Source organism: Meles meles, chromosome 5 (genome assembly GCF_922984935.1).
Source record: "Meles meles chromosome 5, mMelMel3.1 paternal haplotype, whole genome shotgun sequence".
In the NCBI taxonomy this organism is placed as follows: Eukaryota; Metazoa; Chordata; class Mammalia; order Carnivora; family Mustelidae; genus Meles; species Meles meles.
This window is the reverse complement of record NC_060070.1, coordinates 143373664-143391484: the sequence shown is the minus strand read 5'-3', so window position 1 is coordinate 143391484 and position 17821 is coordinate 143373664. Positions and strand designations below refer to the sequence as shown.

The window sequence follows — 17821 nt, the reverse complement described above, 5'->3', positions numbered from 1 at the left end:
CTGGGTTAATAAAATTTACTTAAAAGGTATAAAAACAGGGCATCTGGGAAGCTTTCTGCTCACCGAAAATGTTACATGTACATCATGGTCATTAATGCAAGTTAAAAGGAGAAATCGTCCTACCCTTACGACAAAATTAGAAACAATCAATGCAACAGAAGTTTTTAAAAATTATATTTAATACAAGTGAATAGATTAGAAGATCTGAAATGTTATAAAGCAATATACACAATGAATAAATAATTTGCACAGGAGAGTCATGTCTACGTTACATAACACTGTCTAGTATGGGAATACTTAAAGTAAATCCAGTGATAATGGAGAAAGTCCATAAAAATGCTAACCTGTCTTCCCTTGTATGAAATTGTTCAAGTATAAAAATCCAATACAGTGTAAAATAGTATTCAATTTAGTTTAAGAATAAAAATTGCAAATATTGCAGTTTCGGAAGAAAAAAGTAAAGCAGCATTTTAAAACTGCACAAACTATGTAAGAATAGTGTCACGCTAATGAAATACCAATAAATGAGATCTACACAAGCAAAATTTAGAGAAGGAAGCATGAAACTAGCAGTACCTCTCGTTTAAAAAAAAAAACACCTAAAAACGAAAATAAATTAAAATGTGTTAATGTAAGAGTATTCTCTTATACAGTGCACATATGAATTTAAATAAATCCAAGTCAACATCTTTCGTTGATAGGTTAATATTTAATATGCTACATCTAGACCTACTAAATAATTTATGCCATGAGATGAATACATAATTTTACAGTGTCACATCTAAAGTTCCTTTCTTTAGAGTGCAGCATAGTAAAACTTAAAAATAAATATCTTAAATAGCATTACTATTAAGGCACAGTATAAACCACATTATCGTTAACCTTTGAAGAATTGTAATCTCAGTCACCTTGTTGTCTCGTGTACTGTGTTCACTAATAAATAGTTTTAAATATGACTCTGCAATAGATACTAAAAAGTGTAAAATTATTTTAAAAGGGAGGGGGGGGGGGAATAAACGTCCTTAAGACAGTTCTTAAGGGTTTAGAGTCTGCAAACTTTGCCTGCCTTTAATCGTAAGCCACGAGTCAACACAATCAATAGAAGAGAAGGCTGTTGTAGTAAAAGCCTGATCCTAGTTCAGAATCAGAACTGCTGACACCAGCAGATACAAGTTTCCCAAAATTGAAACAGGATGGGGAGAGGGATTAGAATGTGACAAGCTCATCAAACAAGCACAAGTGATGTGTTCTTTCCAGAACTGTGTGTGTGATTGATTGTCTGTACATCTGCTGCACCCATTAATTCCACATCACTTGCTCCACAGTCCCGCTCATCCGCAGGAGAGATGAGAAAATCGCTTTGGTGCCTGTCCACCATTTCACCCACTGCCACGCTCCCAGGTTGATTGTTCGATGCCCATTTTTTGAGAGAGTAAGAACGTGATCTTCTTACCTGAAAAAGTTCTAGAGGCCGTAGTGACTGCTAAAAAATGACAATCAGTGCTTTCACCATTGTGTGTGTGTGTGTGTGTGTGTGTGTGTGTGTTTTACATCTGCTTTTAAAGGTAATTCAAGCTACATATTGCTCGCTCTGTATTCCCTGGTTCGACTAGATTCAAAGAGCATCCCCTAACTTGTAAAAGGCAGTTTGCTTCCCTGATACTATAAAAAGAGCAAAAAATAAAAACCCCGTTTTTGAAAGTGAAGTTCCACTGTTTACTCCCACTTTCCTCGACTCAGGCTCTCTTTGGGATCGATTTCCAAAACGGCGCCCACTCCCCTCTCTCTCTCATCTACGACACTACTGGAGTATATATATATAAAAAAAGAAGAAATCTGCTTCACGATAGCATAGCTTTGCTTTTTGTTTTTTTTTTTTTTGCTTTTTTTTTTTTGTCCCTCCTGAAAGTTGTGAAGTCGACGTTCACTCGCCTTACCTACGACACACGGGCAATGGTGGGGCGGGGGGGGGGGGGGGGGGGGGAGGGGGAGGGGAAACGAGCCGGCTCCGGTCACGTGGCCGCCCTACTGCATGCGGTCGGTCTGCAGCTGCTGCGGCTGGTACTGGCCGAAGGCGGCAGCGGCGGCCGCGGCGGCGGCGGCGGCGGCGGCCGTCCCGGGGGCTGCGGCGGTGATTGGCTGCTGCACTGCGTAGCCGTAGCCCCCCGCGGTGACGTAGCCGGCGGCGGCCGGCGAGGCGGCGTACGGGTACTGGTCGTAGGCTGCGGCGGCGGCGGCGGCTGCGGCGGCCGCCGAATACTGGGCGTAGGCGGCGCCCGTGTAGTCGATGTACGGGGTGGTGGAGGCGGCGGCGGCTGTGGGCTGCACGTGCGGGATGACCACGCCGGGCTGCACGAAAGCCTGCGGGTACACGTAGTGGGCGGGGATCCTGCGGAAGAACGGGACAGCGAGTCAGGCGCCGCCGGCCTCCCGCCCGCAGCGCGGCGCGTCCAGAGATCAGACAGACTCAAATTTAGTGGTTATTACGAGCATAGGGTTGCCACAATATCTCCCCGCCCGGGGGTCCGCCCGAGTGCTCCGGCGGTAGCCGGCCTCGCGGAGCGCCCCGAAAGGAACTGAGCGAACAGAAACGGGGGGGGGGGTGCCCCTCCCTGCTGGAGGTCGGATTTAGGATCGGTTAAGAGCACCGAAGCTGATCATTCAGCAGAAGTTTGGCAAATCAGTCGCAGGTTCGGGAGGGCTGCGCACCGGAGAGGTAGTGGATACATGCTTAATTGATTTTTGAGACTTTTGGAAAATTTTGCAGTGAGTTCGTAAAACTGTGCAGCAAAGAGGGGAAAAAAAAAGTGCTCAGCGACGAATAGAATAGGAGAGGACTCCAAAGGTAATCCGTGATCTTTCAATTCGGGGCGGGGTGGGGGGAGAGGGGAGGGCGTTGGCCGATTTCCCAAAACTGAGATAAATTTTCCCACAAAATCCGTATGTTTATTATCATGGCAACCCTACTTGAAATTGCTTGGCAGACTCAGCACACATTAATCTCTCTGCAACCTCAGTCACCCTTATTAAAAATAATGATGATAAAAGAAGCAGGCGACAAAATTAAAAAAAAAAAAGGAGTTTAAAAGTTCACAAGTGTGGTAAACACAGCAGAATCACACTTCTCAAACGAACTGTAGTGCAGCTCACTCTATCACAAGAGGCTGTTGTGGGAAGCTACAGAAATGCTATTAACATTCATGGCAGTGATTCCCAAAGAGATGTGCAGCACGCTTTTTGCCTTTCTTTCTTTCTTTCTCTCCATAAAATTCGTAAGGACACAAGGGTCAACCAAACCTGTTTGACTATCAGGCACCTGAAGGTCAGCCAGCTTGTTTATCTCTATGCAAGACAGACAGAAGGGGTTTTGGGGAAATGATGAGGTTGAGGGAAAAGGTAGGAATAGGAATAGCTCTAAAATTCATATAAACTTAAAAGGTTTACATAACAAAATGAGTTAGGAAACATTTTTTTTTTTTGCACAAATACTAACTCTTGTTACATCCTCCTAATCAACAAGCAGATCAGCATGTTTGTTTTAAATCTGCCCTGCTCATAGATTTTTAATACATATCAATTGTATTATGCATTATCCTGTAAAAGTTCAAGAAACAAAATCAAGTACCTTTACAAATTATACATTCAGAGATCACATACAAGACACATTCCAATGACCTTACTTAAAAGTTAATTTTGTTAAAAAAAAATCACAAGAGGTATTTAAAAAAACATGCATTTCAATTCTCTTGCGATTCATTACTGCCCCTTTAAAATGCTACCATGAATATCTGATTTATTTTCATCTTTCTTTAAAGCAATCTCCATCAGAACCCCCTATATTTCTAAAAATATGACACTCTAATGCCATCTGGTTGTTGGCAAAGCCAGCTTAACAGGAAGTAAAGCAACAAGTAACGATCCTTATTTTAAAGAATTTTAAAGAACTCAAGACCGAAAACTTCATTTAGATTTCTGAAAACACAGATTTTTGCTTTGCCTTTTCAGAGTTTCACAGAAAGTCCTTATTAACCAACACCCATGGAAAAGATGAATTTATCACAGAGGGTGGTGAACTTTGACCCCAATGATAAAAATACACTCAATTTTACTAGACTTGTAGATCTTTCCCAGTGCCAGGAGAAAAGACGTCATCAAGTGTTTCTGAGGACACTTAGAGATGTTCTTAGCTGCTTGTCAGAAACCAGACGCACGGTCATACACACACTCCAGACTTTTTTCTCTAGGTCAGGTGACTGACTCACTCACAGCGACAGGTGTGGCTTTATGAAACCCGGTCCCCGGAGGCCGCCTGGTCCGCAATGTGCAGACGCGGCAAGAGAGCCTCCACTCAAGGCAGTTTACACGTGGTGATGGACAGCAGGGGCTGCAGCCGGGCTATTTTTGATCCTGTCATGCGACAAGGGTTTCCAGCGGGTAAAATGTCTTTATAAGGCCAAAGTAAAACATCTATCAGTTGCGAAGTCCAGCCAGTATGAATCTCCCTGATACGGAAACATTAACCCCTGTACTCCCAAAGTTCTAAGGACCACGGGATGGTTACCAGGTTTGTTATCTTTGAATGAAGGCTGGTAACTGAAAGTAAGTGTAGCCTACAAAAAGGCAGGATGAAGTCTTGTGTGTGTGTGTGTGGAATGCACTAGACGATAGGGAGGGCTGCTTAGAGGACTCTTGTCTCTGCACTGATTTTACATTAATAGTTTTCATTTGATAACGCCAACCAATAAGAGTGCAGAGTTCCCTGGCATATCAGAACCCTACATGCAGTCTGGCAAGGGTTAGGAATACGTTTGGAAGGCACATGAAACCCCAGCAGTGTTAGAGGCTCGGGGAAAGGAAGAGTCCAGAAGACCCTGGACAGCCTAACATACCTCCGTTTGGGAAGGAACGCGGGAAAAGGACCAAAGGCTGAGGTGTGCTTCAGAAGCCATTCTTGCATTAGGAGGTCTCTGACTACTTTCAGGAGCCCCTGAAGGCAATCTGGGAATCTGTCCCCCCACGAGACACCTACCAGTGTCCCCTCCCTCAGTCACACAGTGGGCATACCTCGCAGTTACAAAAGCACAGGAACAAGGCAGATACCTTGGGCAACTGTCGAAGAACACGGCCTACATTTTTCCTTTTCTTTTTTCTGACGTCTCTCTGCGATGTCTGACACCCTAACTGGTTTCCTCTTCCAGTCTATCACCAAACTGCTGGCAAAGTCTTCATTTTATTCGCCTGTTCTGGTAACCTGTGGCCCCTCTGGCATACTAGGCCTTTTATGCTTCTGGCTCCAAAACATTCCTCCCAGCACCTTTCCTCGAACCCAGGTCAGCTGGACTCCTCCGCGCTCCCTGGACAAGCCACACGTTTCCAGATCCTCACGTTTTTGCTCATGCCGTCCCTCTGCCAGGGAAGCCAATCCTCCTTCCATCTACACTTGTTAAAATCCAAATCCTATCCACCCAGCTCTAGCACTCACTATGTACAGAGCCTTCAGGAGTTTGGATCACATTCTGGTTTCACATTTCTCATATATGACATGAATCCAGTATTTCCAACCCCGAACTGCTGTGCATTAAAGAACATTATCTATGCACAGAGCCTACAATGATGAATAAAGTAGGCACTCAATGCAAAAAAAACCTTATCTTCCACCATCCTTTAAAAATCTGGGTCAGCTTCTACCTCAAGACTTCTTGGGTCCCACGAACCTGATGTCTCTCCTCCCTGTCTGAAGCCACAACCCTTCTGGGGGCTTCTCAGTTTCCTTACTAGATAACAGGGGAGAATGGAATTGTGTCTTTCTGGCTATAACTTGACAGAGAAAAGAACACAGCTTTTGAGGTCAGGGAAACCATGATTCTGAACCTAGAACTAACCTCTATTCCTTACTAGCCCTGTGGCAAGTTAATTAACCTCTCTGTATCTGTTTTGTCACCCCTGGAAAGCACATTCACAGGCTGACATGAACAGCCTGAGTCAAAGACGTATTGTGAGAATTACATGATTTATGTAAATCTCTTACTAGTACCGTGCATGTAGGAGAGGTTCACTTAATGTTACTGCCCCTCCTGCCCCCTTAGTGAAGAGTAGAGTATCTGGTACAGTGTTAACACAACTAGCATAAAACTGAGCACTTAAGGGGCATCTGGGTGGCTTAGTCGGTTAGGCTTCTGCCTTCAGCTCAGGTCGTGATCTACAGGTCCTGGGATCGAGCCCTGCATTGGGTTCCACACTCAGCCAGGAGTCAGCTTCTCCCTCCCGTTCTGCCCCTCCCCACCTCTCGCTGGCTCTGTCTCAAATAAATGAATAAAATTTTCAAACCCCTCCCCGCCTCCAGGAAACCCTGGCCACTTAAAGGTAACTGAATAAACATTTAAGGGTATTTCAATCTGATCTAAACCAGCCTCGAATTTTCTACTCACAGATGCATAGTCTCTCCTCTCTAAGGTTTCAATGAGAAAATGCTTCTTGCAAACAAAGTATTTCTAAGACATTGCTTAGCCAATGTCTTATCTATACACCTGCCCACTGCGTTACATCAGAAATTCCTTCAAGCCAAGATTTTCTCTTGAAAAGCCCAGAATCATCTGGGGGCCAATGAAGGACCACATAAAAAGAAAAAAATAGTTCAGTCACTACAATTTCAAACCAATCAAGTAAGATAAAAAATTCTCAAGCTTCTTTCCAGGCCTAAAATAAGAATGTGTGGCATCTCCACAGAATTGAGGATGACCAGGTGTGATCTGTTAGGTACAGACTCTGGGAATTCGAGCAGTGTTAAAAACCCCTTGAAAAAGGAAAAGAGAAGGCTCAGTTGGTCCACCTGGAATGCTATCTATTTCTAATAAGAATCTCAAGTTCAAACAATTTAGGCAAACAGTACTAATCACCATCCTTTATAAAGACAGCTTAATATTAGCAGGGATGAACAAGTAAAAAGTTACTATCAAAGCATGCTTGATTTAAAATTTCCATGGGACATTTTATTCCAGTCACTCTTATTTTCCTTGTGATACTTTCTTTCTCAAGGATCAATGCAGGCTACAACAGCCAGTCCAAATTTCTACGTGGAGCTCTCCATATCCTCCATAAACAGTCTGGTTTCTCCATGCACTAAATCCTTCCTCTTTTCCGCCTTTGCTTATGCTCAACTCACTTACCCCTTAGCCCTCAGGCATGTCCCATCCTCCTCCTTACCTGTCCAGGACATACCCACTGGTCCAAGACTAGTTCAAGTCCTCTGAAACCTTGTCCAACCTCTCCAATTCACCTGTTTTCTTGCTATTCTGAATTCTTTTTGTCCTAAATACCAAGTATCTTAGCAATTAATTGTTCTTGATTGGTTTGTGTTAGTTTTGCAGTCTCCTTATTTTGTATCATCTACTCAGCACAGCAAAACATAAACACATGCTAATACCTGTTGATCGATTTAGCTGTGTAACTGTTTCAAGATTATTATTGTGAGATCAGGACTAAGTTCACCACCACTTGTTAGGATGTATGTTCTCCTCCCCAATCCCACCTTACACGTAAGTCTAGACCAAAGAGAGGATCTACAGACGTAGCTGGACCCATCAACCCACCATTTGTTGTCAGTACCCAGGATGATTGGGATAGGGCATAGCTATGGAGATATGAAGGTCCTTTCTACCCATATTGGACAGAATACTCTTCCACAGTTTAAAAAAGTAAGAGTTGGCGGTAAGGTGAGGAATCCCTATGTTAAAGGGAGGGTTTTAAGGAGGTATCCATGGGGGTGCCTGAGTGGCTCAGTGGGTTGAGCCTCTGCCTCCGGCTCAGGTCATGATCCCAGGGTCCTGGGATCGAGCCCCACATCGGGCTCTCTGCTCGGTGGGGAGCCTGCTTCCCTCTCTCTCTCTCTGTCTGCTTCTCTGCCTACTTGTGATCTCTCTCTCTGTGTCAAATAACTAAATAAAATCTTAAAAAGAAAAAAAAAAGAAGGTATTCATGGAAAACAACTTGATCCTTCCAAGTCAAATGATTATTACTCTATCCTTGGAGACACATCAGGCAGATATCTGTCTGTCTGTCTGTCTATCTAGAATCTGACCTTCTCAGGTTACACAGATCTTTAGGTGCTAAGCTAGAGAAGAAAATATACCTGAGGATAAAACACTTCTTGAACAATTAGAATATCTAAAAAGGGAGCCGAAATCTCCAAAACTGGAGTTCTAGCAATGCCATTCAGGTAGAATGCAGCTCAAACAGACTCTAAGGGGTCAGAGTAAATTTAGGTGGTAGGGATCGCCCACTTACGGTGTCCAAACAGAAGGGAAAGAAGGGCACTCAGAGGAGGAAAGCTGTCTCACAGAGCCCAACGGCAACAAAAAGGTGAGCAGCCTTTTCATCTGAGTTAGGTCTGAAAGGTGGAAGTTAGTGCCACTCGACTCCAAAAACTGGCTAGTGTCAGTGAAATCTGATGAGTGTTTGTTGAATCTTTAAATGAGAAGGCCTAAAAGTGGATACACATTGCCAAAGAAAGAACCCCATTCCCAGAAAACTCCCCAGTAAAACAGAAACGTAGGACATGCAAGCAATGAAATCTGTATTCTCACAGAGGGAAATCACACCATTTAGCACTCACTACAAAAATATGGTTAAGTGGAAGTCACAGGCTACAGCTTAAAAGCAAAAAAAAAAAAAAAAAAAAAAAAAAAAAAAAAAAAAAAAGGCCCTTTGCTTCCCATGGCAAAGTCAAAAGTCAACACTCCTCAACACCACCACCAACATCAAAAACACAAAGAGCCCCTTCCCCGAGGAAAAGAAAACACTTTCACTACAGCTCTTTTCAATTAAGTAAAAAGCACACAGTTTAGCTATCAACACCACTTCATTACTGTAATAAATAAAAATAAAGCACACGGAGGTCTATTGACTATTGTGAAAAATAAAACAACAACACCAACATCCATGCATCGTTAATCACCATCTGAGCTTGTGTGTCTGAGTCTACTGGTTACAGAGTTTAATTCCAAACAGAACTATTCCACCTCTTATCATCGTATCCTTCTGATCAGTTAGCTTAACTGTATACGAGCCCTGTCAGGTTAGAAAGAGATAAATAACATTGAGTCAAGTTGAACAGTAATCACGGTGCTGGGACACAATCGTCTCGTACACAAGTCATACCTGGTAGTTTTGTTTTGTTTTGTTTTGTTAATCATAAGCTCAAAATTTGTCTGGTTTGGAGGCTGCAAACTTGGTCAGTAACTTGACTCATCTAAAAATATTTATATTATCAGCATCAAAAACGTACAAACGTTTATAAATATGTATCACAAGGAACATTCTGTGACATGATGATCTTGTCTGCATGTAACAGGCAGGTTAACAGATGATACCTACGGAAACTTAGGAGGGCCTGATGAGTTGACTTACCCAAAAGGTCTTTGTATGAGGGCTGGATGAAGTTGTTGAACACCGAAGGCAAAACCTAGCAATAAAACATACCACATTCTCTATTTGTGCATGGTTAGGCATGCATTACTCCTACATATAAAATGCAATCACAACTTTCACTTAGAGAAGATCACCATTCTTTTGAGGCCTTATAAACGTTATATATAAAAATATTATATATTATTACAAACATATATATATAAAAGTTCTTTTTACTAATGTTATCATTATAAATGTTTATTATAACTAAATATATGTATTTAAAAGTTCTTTTTACTAATTTTATCATGGACCCGAGCAAAAATTTTACTAAGCTACAGGTCGATACGAAAAATTATCTGCCAAGTTTGACAGTCCCACAAGACGACCTTAGAAAATTAGACCAGGGAAAAATTCTCATGGCATGAAACCAGGAACAAGAGGACTTGATAATGAAGTTACATGTCACAAATATTCCTGCAGTTCTGAATCACGATCTATAAAAAGTTTTTGTAATTTGGAACACGCTGGACAATGCTTTGGAAGATTATGGGTTTTACAGATTATGGTATTAAAAAATTCACAAAAACAAAGTCTCCTTTTCGGGATAGCACACACACAAACACAAGTTTTGTTTTGTTTTGAACACAAGTGTTTTAATGTTCACGGATGTGGGCACATGCGCTCATTTTCTTGACAATCTAGTTTCACAGTAAATCCATTTTACTAGGACGGAAGTGTCGACCTCTTCCCCAAATTTCAGATAGCAACACCTGAGTGAAGAGGGCAGTAACTTCACAAAACCGAGTTGCTCACCCAAGAAAAAATTTCCCATTTGCTCAACAGTCAACTCTTAATTATTTGTGCTAATGGCAAGGGCAGTGTTGTAAATAATCCAAAAGGTCAAATTTTCACATAGATAAAAGCCTGCTTCCGTTTTGACCACTTTGGAGTAAAACATTTCCCATCTCTACATGTCAGTTTCTTTATCTGTTACAGGAGGACCCAGGCATACCTGAAATCTCCCCCCTTTTCTTTAATTACTAAGTAGTCTGTGATTTAATATTAAAGCTTTACCATCCAGACGCCATCCCCTACCCCCTACCCCCAGGCTTCTCCTGGTCAGAGTTCAAGTTGGATTGCAGCTCTGAGGACAGGGCCATGGTGGTAGAAGGAGAGACAACAGTATGTAGGGAAGTCTAACCAGTGGGAGGTAACACATTTAGCCCACATAATCCACATGTGAATGATCTACAAGTGGCAAAAAACTGGACAATAAAAGAGTAGACTGTGACTGTATGTCATACCTGAAACAGATGAGTCAAGCCTAAGTCTGGGTGGGTACAAACTGTCCAGACCCCCAAGATCTACTTTTGCACATAGGTACATTTCAAGTCCTGCAAGAGCCGGTGACAACGCTCATTTAATGTCTTGGTTAGAATAACCAGCCTGGTTCAACTTTACTAAATATCTACAGTGTCTTCTGAATAAGGGATTCCTTCTATTCAGAAGCTGGGGTGTGGGGGGAGGGGTCTCAAGTTGGGGGTGGGTGGGCAGGAGGAACATTTCTCACCTGGTTGCATGATCCTTGGTTTTGCGCCCAAGTATGCCAGATTCACATTGGCTTTCCTGCCATCAATGATGGGGTTCGGGTCCTTGCAGGCTCTCTCAGCAGCAGCTCGGTCAGCCATGGTGACCTTAGCAACATACACACACACACAGACATACGTACAAATCTCTAAGTCAACCCCCCGAAGGAAACCAAGAATCACCCTGGAGAAGTCATTCATGAGAAAACTAAGGGGGTTCTTAAACTTTTCCTCTTTCCTTTTTTTTTTTTTTTTCTGGAACTTACTCATGGATCCCCCGTCAAAAAAAAAAAAGGAAAGAAAAGAAAAAAAAAAACACAGAGAAGAAGAAAGAAACAACCCCCTCCCCATACTTCAAAAGTCTTCAGGGCGCTAGTAGGGCCTAGCAGGGAGTCGGAAGCCTGAATTCCGTCTTGGAACTCTAGATGCTCCCGCCCCCGACCGCCTCCCAACCCCCAGGTCCCTACGCAGCCTAAGAGGCACCGTTTGCTTTAAAGAAAGTCCAGCCTCACATCCGCCCCGTGCTCCCAACCATCAGCAAGCACTCCCTAACGACAATAGCTATTGTCCTACTCTGGAGCTCCCAGCTCTCCGGCAGCTGAATTTGCACGCTTAAATCCCCAGGAGGCTTAATATGCTCTCTTTCAGTTCAGCAAAGAGCCAGAGGATCATCTTTTTAAAGAATCCATCTTTGCAATTAAAAAAAAAAAAGAAGTGAGGGGATGGCATAAGGAGTAGAGCCCTAGACCTCCTGGGGTGTCCCCTCCTCGCCCCAGCCAGAACGCCTGAAGACAACACGCATTTTTACAAAGCAACAGCGCGCTTAACCACCGGCCTCCCACCCCGGAGTGCGATTCCGAGGGGCTGCGGCCCCTCCCTCCCAGCCCTGAGCACCCGCAAATCCAGCAGCGGTTAGTGCTCTCCTCCCACCCCCGCTCCACCTGTGCCCCCGACACCGAAGGGCTCTGGGTCCCCTCGAAACCCCGCGAGGGAGCAGCCGGCCCTCCCTTCCCCAGCTCCGCCGCGCGCAAACTTTCAGTTCAGCCGGGAGCAAAGGGGCAGCGCCGCCCCCGTCCGCGGGGTTCCTCACATTGTCACGCCGAGCCCACCACTGCAACCCCCGACCCCCGAGGCCTTGCGCCGCCCCGAGCCTCTCCGCCCCCCGCAGTCCTCGGTTTCCCCGCCGCCCTTTGTCGCCCCCACCTCTCCCTTCCCAACCCCACCCCAGCCCCCAGCCGCGCAACTTACAAATCCGTAGCCCCGGGACTTGCCCGTCTGCCGGTCGGTGATGACCACCGCCTCCTCGATCTCGCCGAAGACCTCGAAGTACTTGCGCAGGCTGGCGTCGGTGGTGTGGTAGGGCAGCCCCCCGACGAAGATCTTGGTGTACGTCGTGTCCTTCTGGGTCGTGTGCATCTTCGCGCCCGCTCCGCGGCTCGGGCTCCGGCTGCGGCTGCGGCTGCGGCTCGGGCAGCGGCTGCGCCTCCTCCTCCCGCTCCGCGTCTCCCGCACCCTTTCGCGGCCGCCGGGGGCCAAGGGCGAGCGCGGGGGCGAGGGCGGCGGCGCGGCGGGGGCGAGCGGCCGGGGGCGGCCGAGGGCGCGGGGCGCGCGGCTTCCGAAGTCGCCAGCAGCCTCGGAGACTTGACTTCTCTCTCTCCTCCCGCCCCCCCTGCCGGTCACCGTACAAATTCTCCGGATCGTCTGGGTTAGGATCCTGCTCTATAGAATGTGCAAGCGGTTTCCACTCACCCGGCTGGGAGGCCAAAAATGAAAAGAGAGGGTGGTCCTCGAGCGAAGAAGCGGGCGCGTTCAGAGGTAGATTTTTTTTTTCTTTCTTGGAAATTAGGTAGGTGTCTTGGGTGGGGCGTGGGTAGGGTCGGCGGTGAGCGCGTCCGGGCGCGGAGGTGGGCGGGTGGGGGGCGCGGCGGCGGGGCCGGGGGTGGAGGACTCCGCGCCGCTGGGGCTCCGGTTCTGACCCTCCCGCCGCGGAAGCTGGAAGACAAGTGGCTAGGTCGGCTCTCCACCTCTCTGCTCCCTTCCCCCGCGGGCCGGGGGTCGGCGCCCGGCTGGGGAGGGGGCGGGCCGGACGCCTGCGATTGGCCGCGGCAGCACCTGGGGTGCCCGGCGCCGCCGCCCCCCAGCTGTTCGGAACAGCTGCTTCTCTCCCGGCGCGGCGCTGGGCCGCGGGGCTCGGGCTCCGAAGCCGGCGCTGGGGCAGGGCTGGGGATGGCCCGAGGCGGCCTTGCTCTCGGCGTCGCCTGCTCTAACCCGTCAAAGTCCTAGGCACTCTGCGCGGTCCTAGCCGGGACCCGGAGCGCACACACTGCGTCCGGAGGGAGCTGCGTCGCTTTTCCAAAACGGCGACGCGAGCTCTTTGCGCTCGGCTACGGTGACAGGGCCGGCGACCTGGACTGACGAGCTGGGGGCCAGGAGGCCTGGGGCGGTTCGTGGAAAGGCCAGTTCCTTGCCGGGCGGGGAGGGCCGGCGAGCTCGGCCAGCGGAACCCGGGTCTGATAGTCTGGGGTGTGGAGAGTGCGTAGGAGGGCCCCCAACCTTCCTAGTCCCCCAGAGAGCCAGTGCTGGGGAGAACCGGCGAGGCAGAGCCAGAAGGGGGTAAAAAAAAAAAATACAGGTCTAGTGCTTGGGTGTGCTGGAGAAAACCATTAGCTTGAATTGCCACGGCCCCAGCCAAGCGGAGTAACCGTAGACACCACCTTCTATTTCAGAGGACCATAAATTAGTACTTTAGCCCCTACAGTTATCAAATTTGTGTTTCCTCCTTACTTACTCCTCCCTAACTATTCGGGGAGATTTGGTACCGATTTCTCATTATAAATCCTCTCTCTCTTTTTTTCTTTCCCGAAGCATTTCCTTCCTTTTGAATTGCAAGTCTGTTTAGTGACTCGACCTCAACTGTTTTACTAGGATGTACGGTAATTGTAAAAAGGGTGATTTTTGAAATCGACTTGTTACATAACCACTGGTTTCTACCAGCAGACCTTTAAAGCCTTTGTAGAAAATACAGACTTGAATGCAACCCCTATATATTTATTTTTTAAATATCAGCTTTTTGCAACTTCTTTTTATCAAGAGTACATTCAATTAAGCATAAAATCCCTTGTCATATCTGAGGTTTGGATGAAGGTATTTCATGTGAGTGAAATGTCCCACCCACCCCTTTTGGAGCATGAATTGCTTTTAAGTCATTTCCATCAGGAGCGTCTGCTGAAGTCCATACGTTAATTGCCCCTGGGCGGCACCATTTATTTCCTTTAAAGCAGGTCAGTATGTTAACCTATTAGAGAAGCACATATTTGTGTTTCTGTTTCCAGGGCACCTTTGCAGTCAGCCCAGAAGGATGAGATACATTGCATTTACCAGAGGGAACAGGAACGCACATATCCTCGAGCTTTTCGCCTTGTTGCCTTCTGCATGAAGTTGGCCTGTTGGGCTCATGGGTTCCTTTAAGTCTGAACCCCCAGTGGGTGATATGGAGAAATAAAAAATCTAAAGGTTTTTGGAGAATTTAAAAAAAAATTCAATTGAAGAAAAACAAGGTACTTTACAGGCATATGAGAGCCAGAAAGGGAAATTGTAAATAGCACTCTCTCCTATTGCTTAAGCAGAGTACATTTCAAAGGGACTCTGTGTACTGGTGTGATGAAAGGTAATTTTTAAAACTTAGAGAAACAAAGCAGCCTATGAAACAAAGGAGGCATGTTTTTTAATATTCAACATCCATCTTGCTGGGTCACTGAAGAATTACTGTAGTTAGGATGAGGTTCAGGCAAAAACTCTTTTGCGAGGGAGAAGCTATTACAGAGAAGCCTGGGGGAGAAGAGTGACTTTGGCGGTCTCACCTCTCTTCCTACCTGGATGAGGAGCCCACTCCGGAGGAAACTGTGATAATATCAGGGATGAAGGATGTCTGGGAATGTAGCCAGCAGCTTGGATATTCACTAAGTAAAGTGGTGAGATCTACAAGGAAATTCTGATCCCAGGTTGGGATCACCGTGTCATAGAACTCGGCTTCTGGAAAGAAGATGCTTCCCTGCCATAGTCCCAGAGAAGAGAATTCAGCCCCCCCCCTTCCCTGTACCCCCTGCAGCCCCTGACTGGTGTGTTTTTATTCTTCCAACTGAGAAGTAAATATCTGATTGCTTGGTTTGAAACTTTGTTCATTCCGTATGAAATGATGCCCGAGTAGTCCCGATTTTTAATTCCACAGATAATTAAAACATTACTAATCATCTGCTGTTCTGTGATTGACGGAGAACAAAGGTGACGAGGAAGAGAGTTCCTTATTTTCCATGCAGATTTAAATAGAAGCCATAATTCCTATCCCAATCAGCCTTGCAAACCGCGGAGCGCCCCCCACAGGCCGGCACTGGGCTAGAGCGAGGCATTGTTGACAACAGGGTTTTGTTCTCCATCCCCACAAAGGTGGGTTCAGTTACAAGGGCCAGGACCATTCTTGGTGGTTTTGTGAACCTGAGCCATCAGACCATGTAGCCTTGGGGCTGTAAAAATCTTCCTGAATTCAAACGTTCAAGGTTATTAAGTACCAAATATTTCTGTACAATTACCCATTACAAAGTCGAGTTTGAAAAACAATACTTGAGTAATCCTTTTGCTTTCTCAGCTGCTCTTGGCAGAGAAGAACACTTGTATATTCACAGACCTTGTGCAATCTGATGTGTACTTCTTCGGAAAGAAAGAACCATAAAATACTTTAAAAGTTATAAATAGGTTCCAAGCTTGTCATATCCAAATTAGTACATATGGATGGCCCGAATCCTTTCCTACTTCATGGCAAGATCAATATTATTTTATTACTTACAGTAAATTATTATCCACTCTGTTCAGACTCTTTATTTGGCTATTAAGGGACAGAACCAAATGGACAAGTTTTGCATCCTTTTATCCACTTTCTGCCCCCCATCTCCTTCAACTAATCATGGAAATCATCTCCAGGGCCAAGGCTTATGAAGAGTTTTGAGAATAGAGAGTACTACTTCACGAAGGTAGAGAAGCACTCTTCCCACTCATGGAGTGGGAATAGCACACTTTGGATAGTAAGTCACCTGTGGGCAGCGTTGGGCTCCCAGATGTCACTGTATTTCCTGCAGGTCAGTGAGATCCTCCATATAGTTCTACCCATACAAACACCGAAGAAGTATTTACTTACGAGAATTGGTATATTAAATCTATTTACCAGCAAGCTTGATGTGGGGAAAATACTTTTTTAAAAGATTTTATTTATTTGAGAGAGAGAGCGCGCGCGCGTGCGTGAGCGTGAGCAGGGGTGAAGGGGCAGAGGGAGAAGCAGGCTACCCAATGGGCCCCATCCCGGAACCCTGAGATCATGACCCCAGCTGAGGGCAGATGCTTCACCAACTGAGCCACCCAGGCGTCCCAAAATACATTCTTGATTAGAACTGACCACGTGCCGTGTAGTTAGGCCAGATTACTGGTTGTTTCGTTTCATTTTGTTTTGTTGTTTTGGAAAAACAAGAATACAGCTTCTATGAGATTTTTTTGTTTTGGTCCTTTGGAAACATCGCTCTTCTTTTGAGAGCCTGTGCGTGCATTCTGATGTAAAACCAACAGGTTTCCTGCCCTTTTGAGAAGTCCCAGGATTGACTGTATTTCTGTTTCTCTCTGGGTGGGTTGGTAATTTTCTCTTAGTAACAGATAACAAATGTGGTAATAGGTTATGCTGCTATTTTAGTGTGCGGAAGAATTGGCAGTCAGAAACCCAGTCAGTTCAGCGCACATCCACCTCTGGGCAAATTCTATTCATGCTGCATTAAACCACATCTAAGCTGGTAAGTAAAGTGAAATGGAAATCTGTAACTTTTATTCACTCATGCTCCTTTCACATCAACATCCAGAAAATAGGAAGCAGGACTGGGTTCCTAGGAGAACAAGGGAAAGGCAAACATCAAAGTAAGGGGGACAGAAGGAGCTCATTGCCAACTTCGCACGACCAACAGTGGCCCTCTGCCCTCCGGAGAAGTGGCATTAGGTGTATGCACCCTTGAAAATCCTATTATAGAAGTCTGAAAGGCAAGGCAGAGAACGCAAACATTTTAAACCTGCTCGGTGCTTCTTCCCATTTTAAATTCAGGGAGTACTTTGGCTTTAAGTCTTTAAACAGTGAGCCTCTGAGTTGCCAAGTTATTTTTACGGAGTGGATGATACTCTCCAAATGTATTGAATGACTCTCTCTTGATGACAGATTCATTTTAATGATGTTGCCTGTGTGCTGAGCAGAGGACACAGTGTGGTGGAATAGCCCTGGGTCCCCAGACCTAGAGGCTAGCCCAGGCATTCACGAGCCATATTCGAGACCTTGTTTGGCTCCCTCCATGAAAACGTCTGTAGGCAGTCAGCAAAACGTGCAACAGTCTTCCCTGAGTGGACACTTCCTAGAATGGGGGACACCAGTTTGACAGGTATGTTTAGAGGGTCACCTTGAGTTGATGAGAAAACCCAATGCTAACACTTGAATATTCTTTACTTTTTAGTTGAAACTGCTTGAGATCATTTTGTAAGACTGATATTTTCTCTGCTAACCAAGGAAAGGCACGTTCATGACAGAAAATTTTAAATGCACATAAAGACATACAGAGAAGTAAATAAAACCCCTCTCAATCCATAATTCAGAATAATGTGACATTTAGAATGTCTAATATCGGGTCATTTCTTATACATAAATATCCACATATAAGTGTACAAATAAGAGCTACCCTTACATTCTGTTTTACTATAAGCTTTTTTCACCTAATAGTCTATGGTGGATATTTCTATTATTAGTTTCTTCA

General features: G+C 45.5%; 1 protein-coding gene across 1 annotated transcript; it reads right to left on the bottom strand.

Moving 5' to 3' along the window:
• Window positions 1–202: 202 nt before the first annotated feature.
• RBM24 (RNA binding motif protein 24) lies at window positions 203–13002 on the bottom strand. Its single transcript, XM_046006549.1, has 4 exons — window positions 12243–13002; window positions 10979–11102; window positions 9406–9460; window positions 203–2389 (listed from the first exon to the last, which is right to left on the bottom strand). Exons 1-4 carry the CDS (start codon window positions 12408–12410, stop codon window positions 2026–2028), a joined length of 711 nt encoding a protein of 236 aa, XP_045862505.1. The 5' UTR covers window positions 12411–13002; the 3' UTR covers window positions 203–2025.
• Window positions 13003–17821: the final 4819 nt, after the last annotated feature.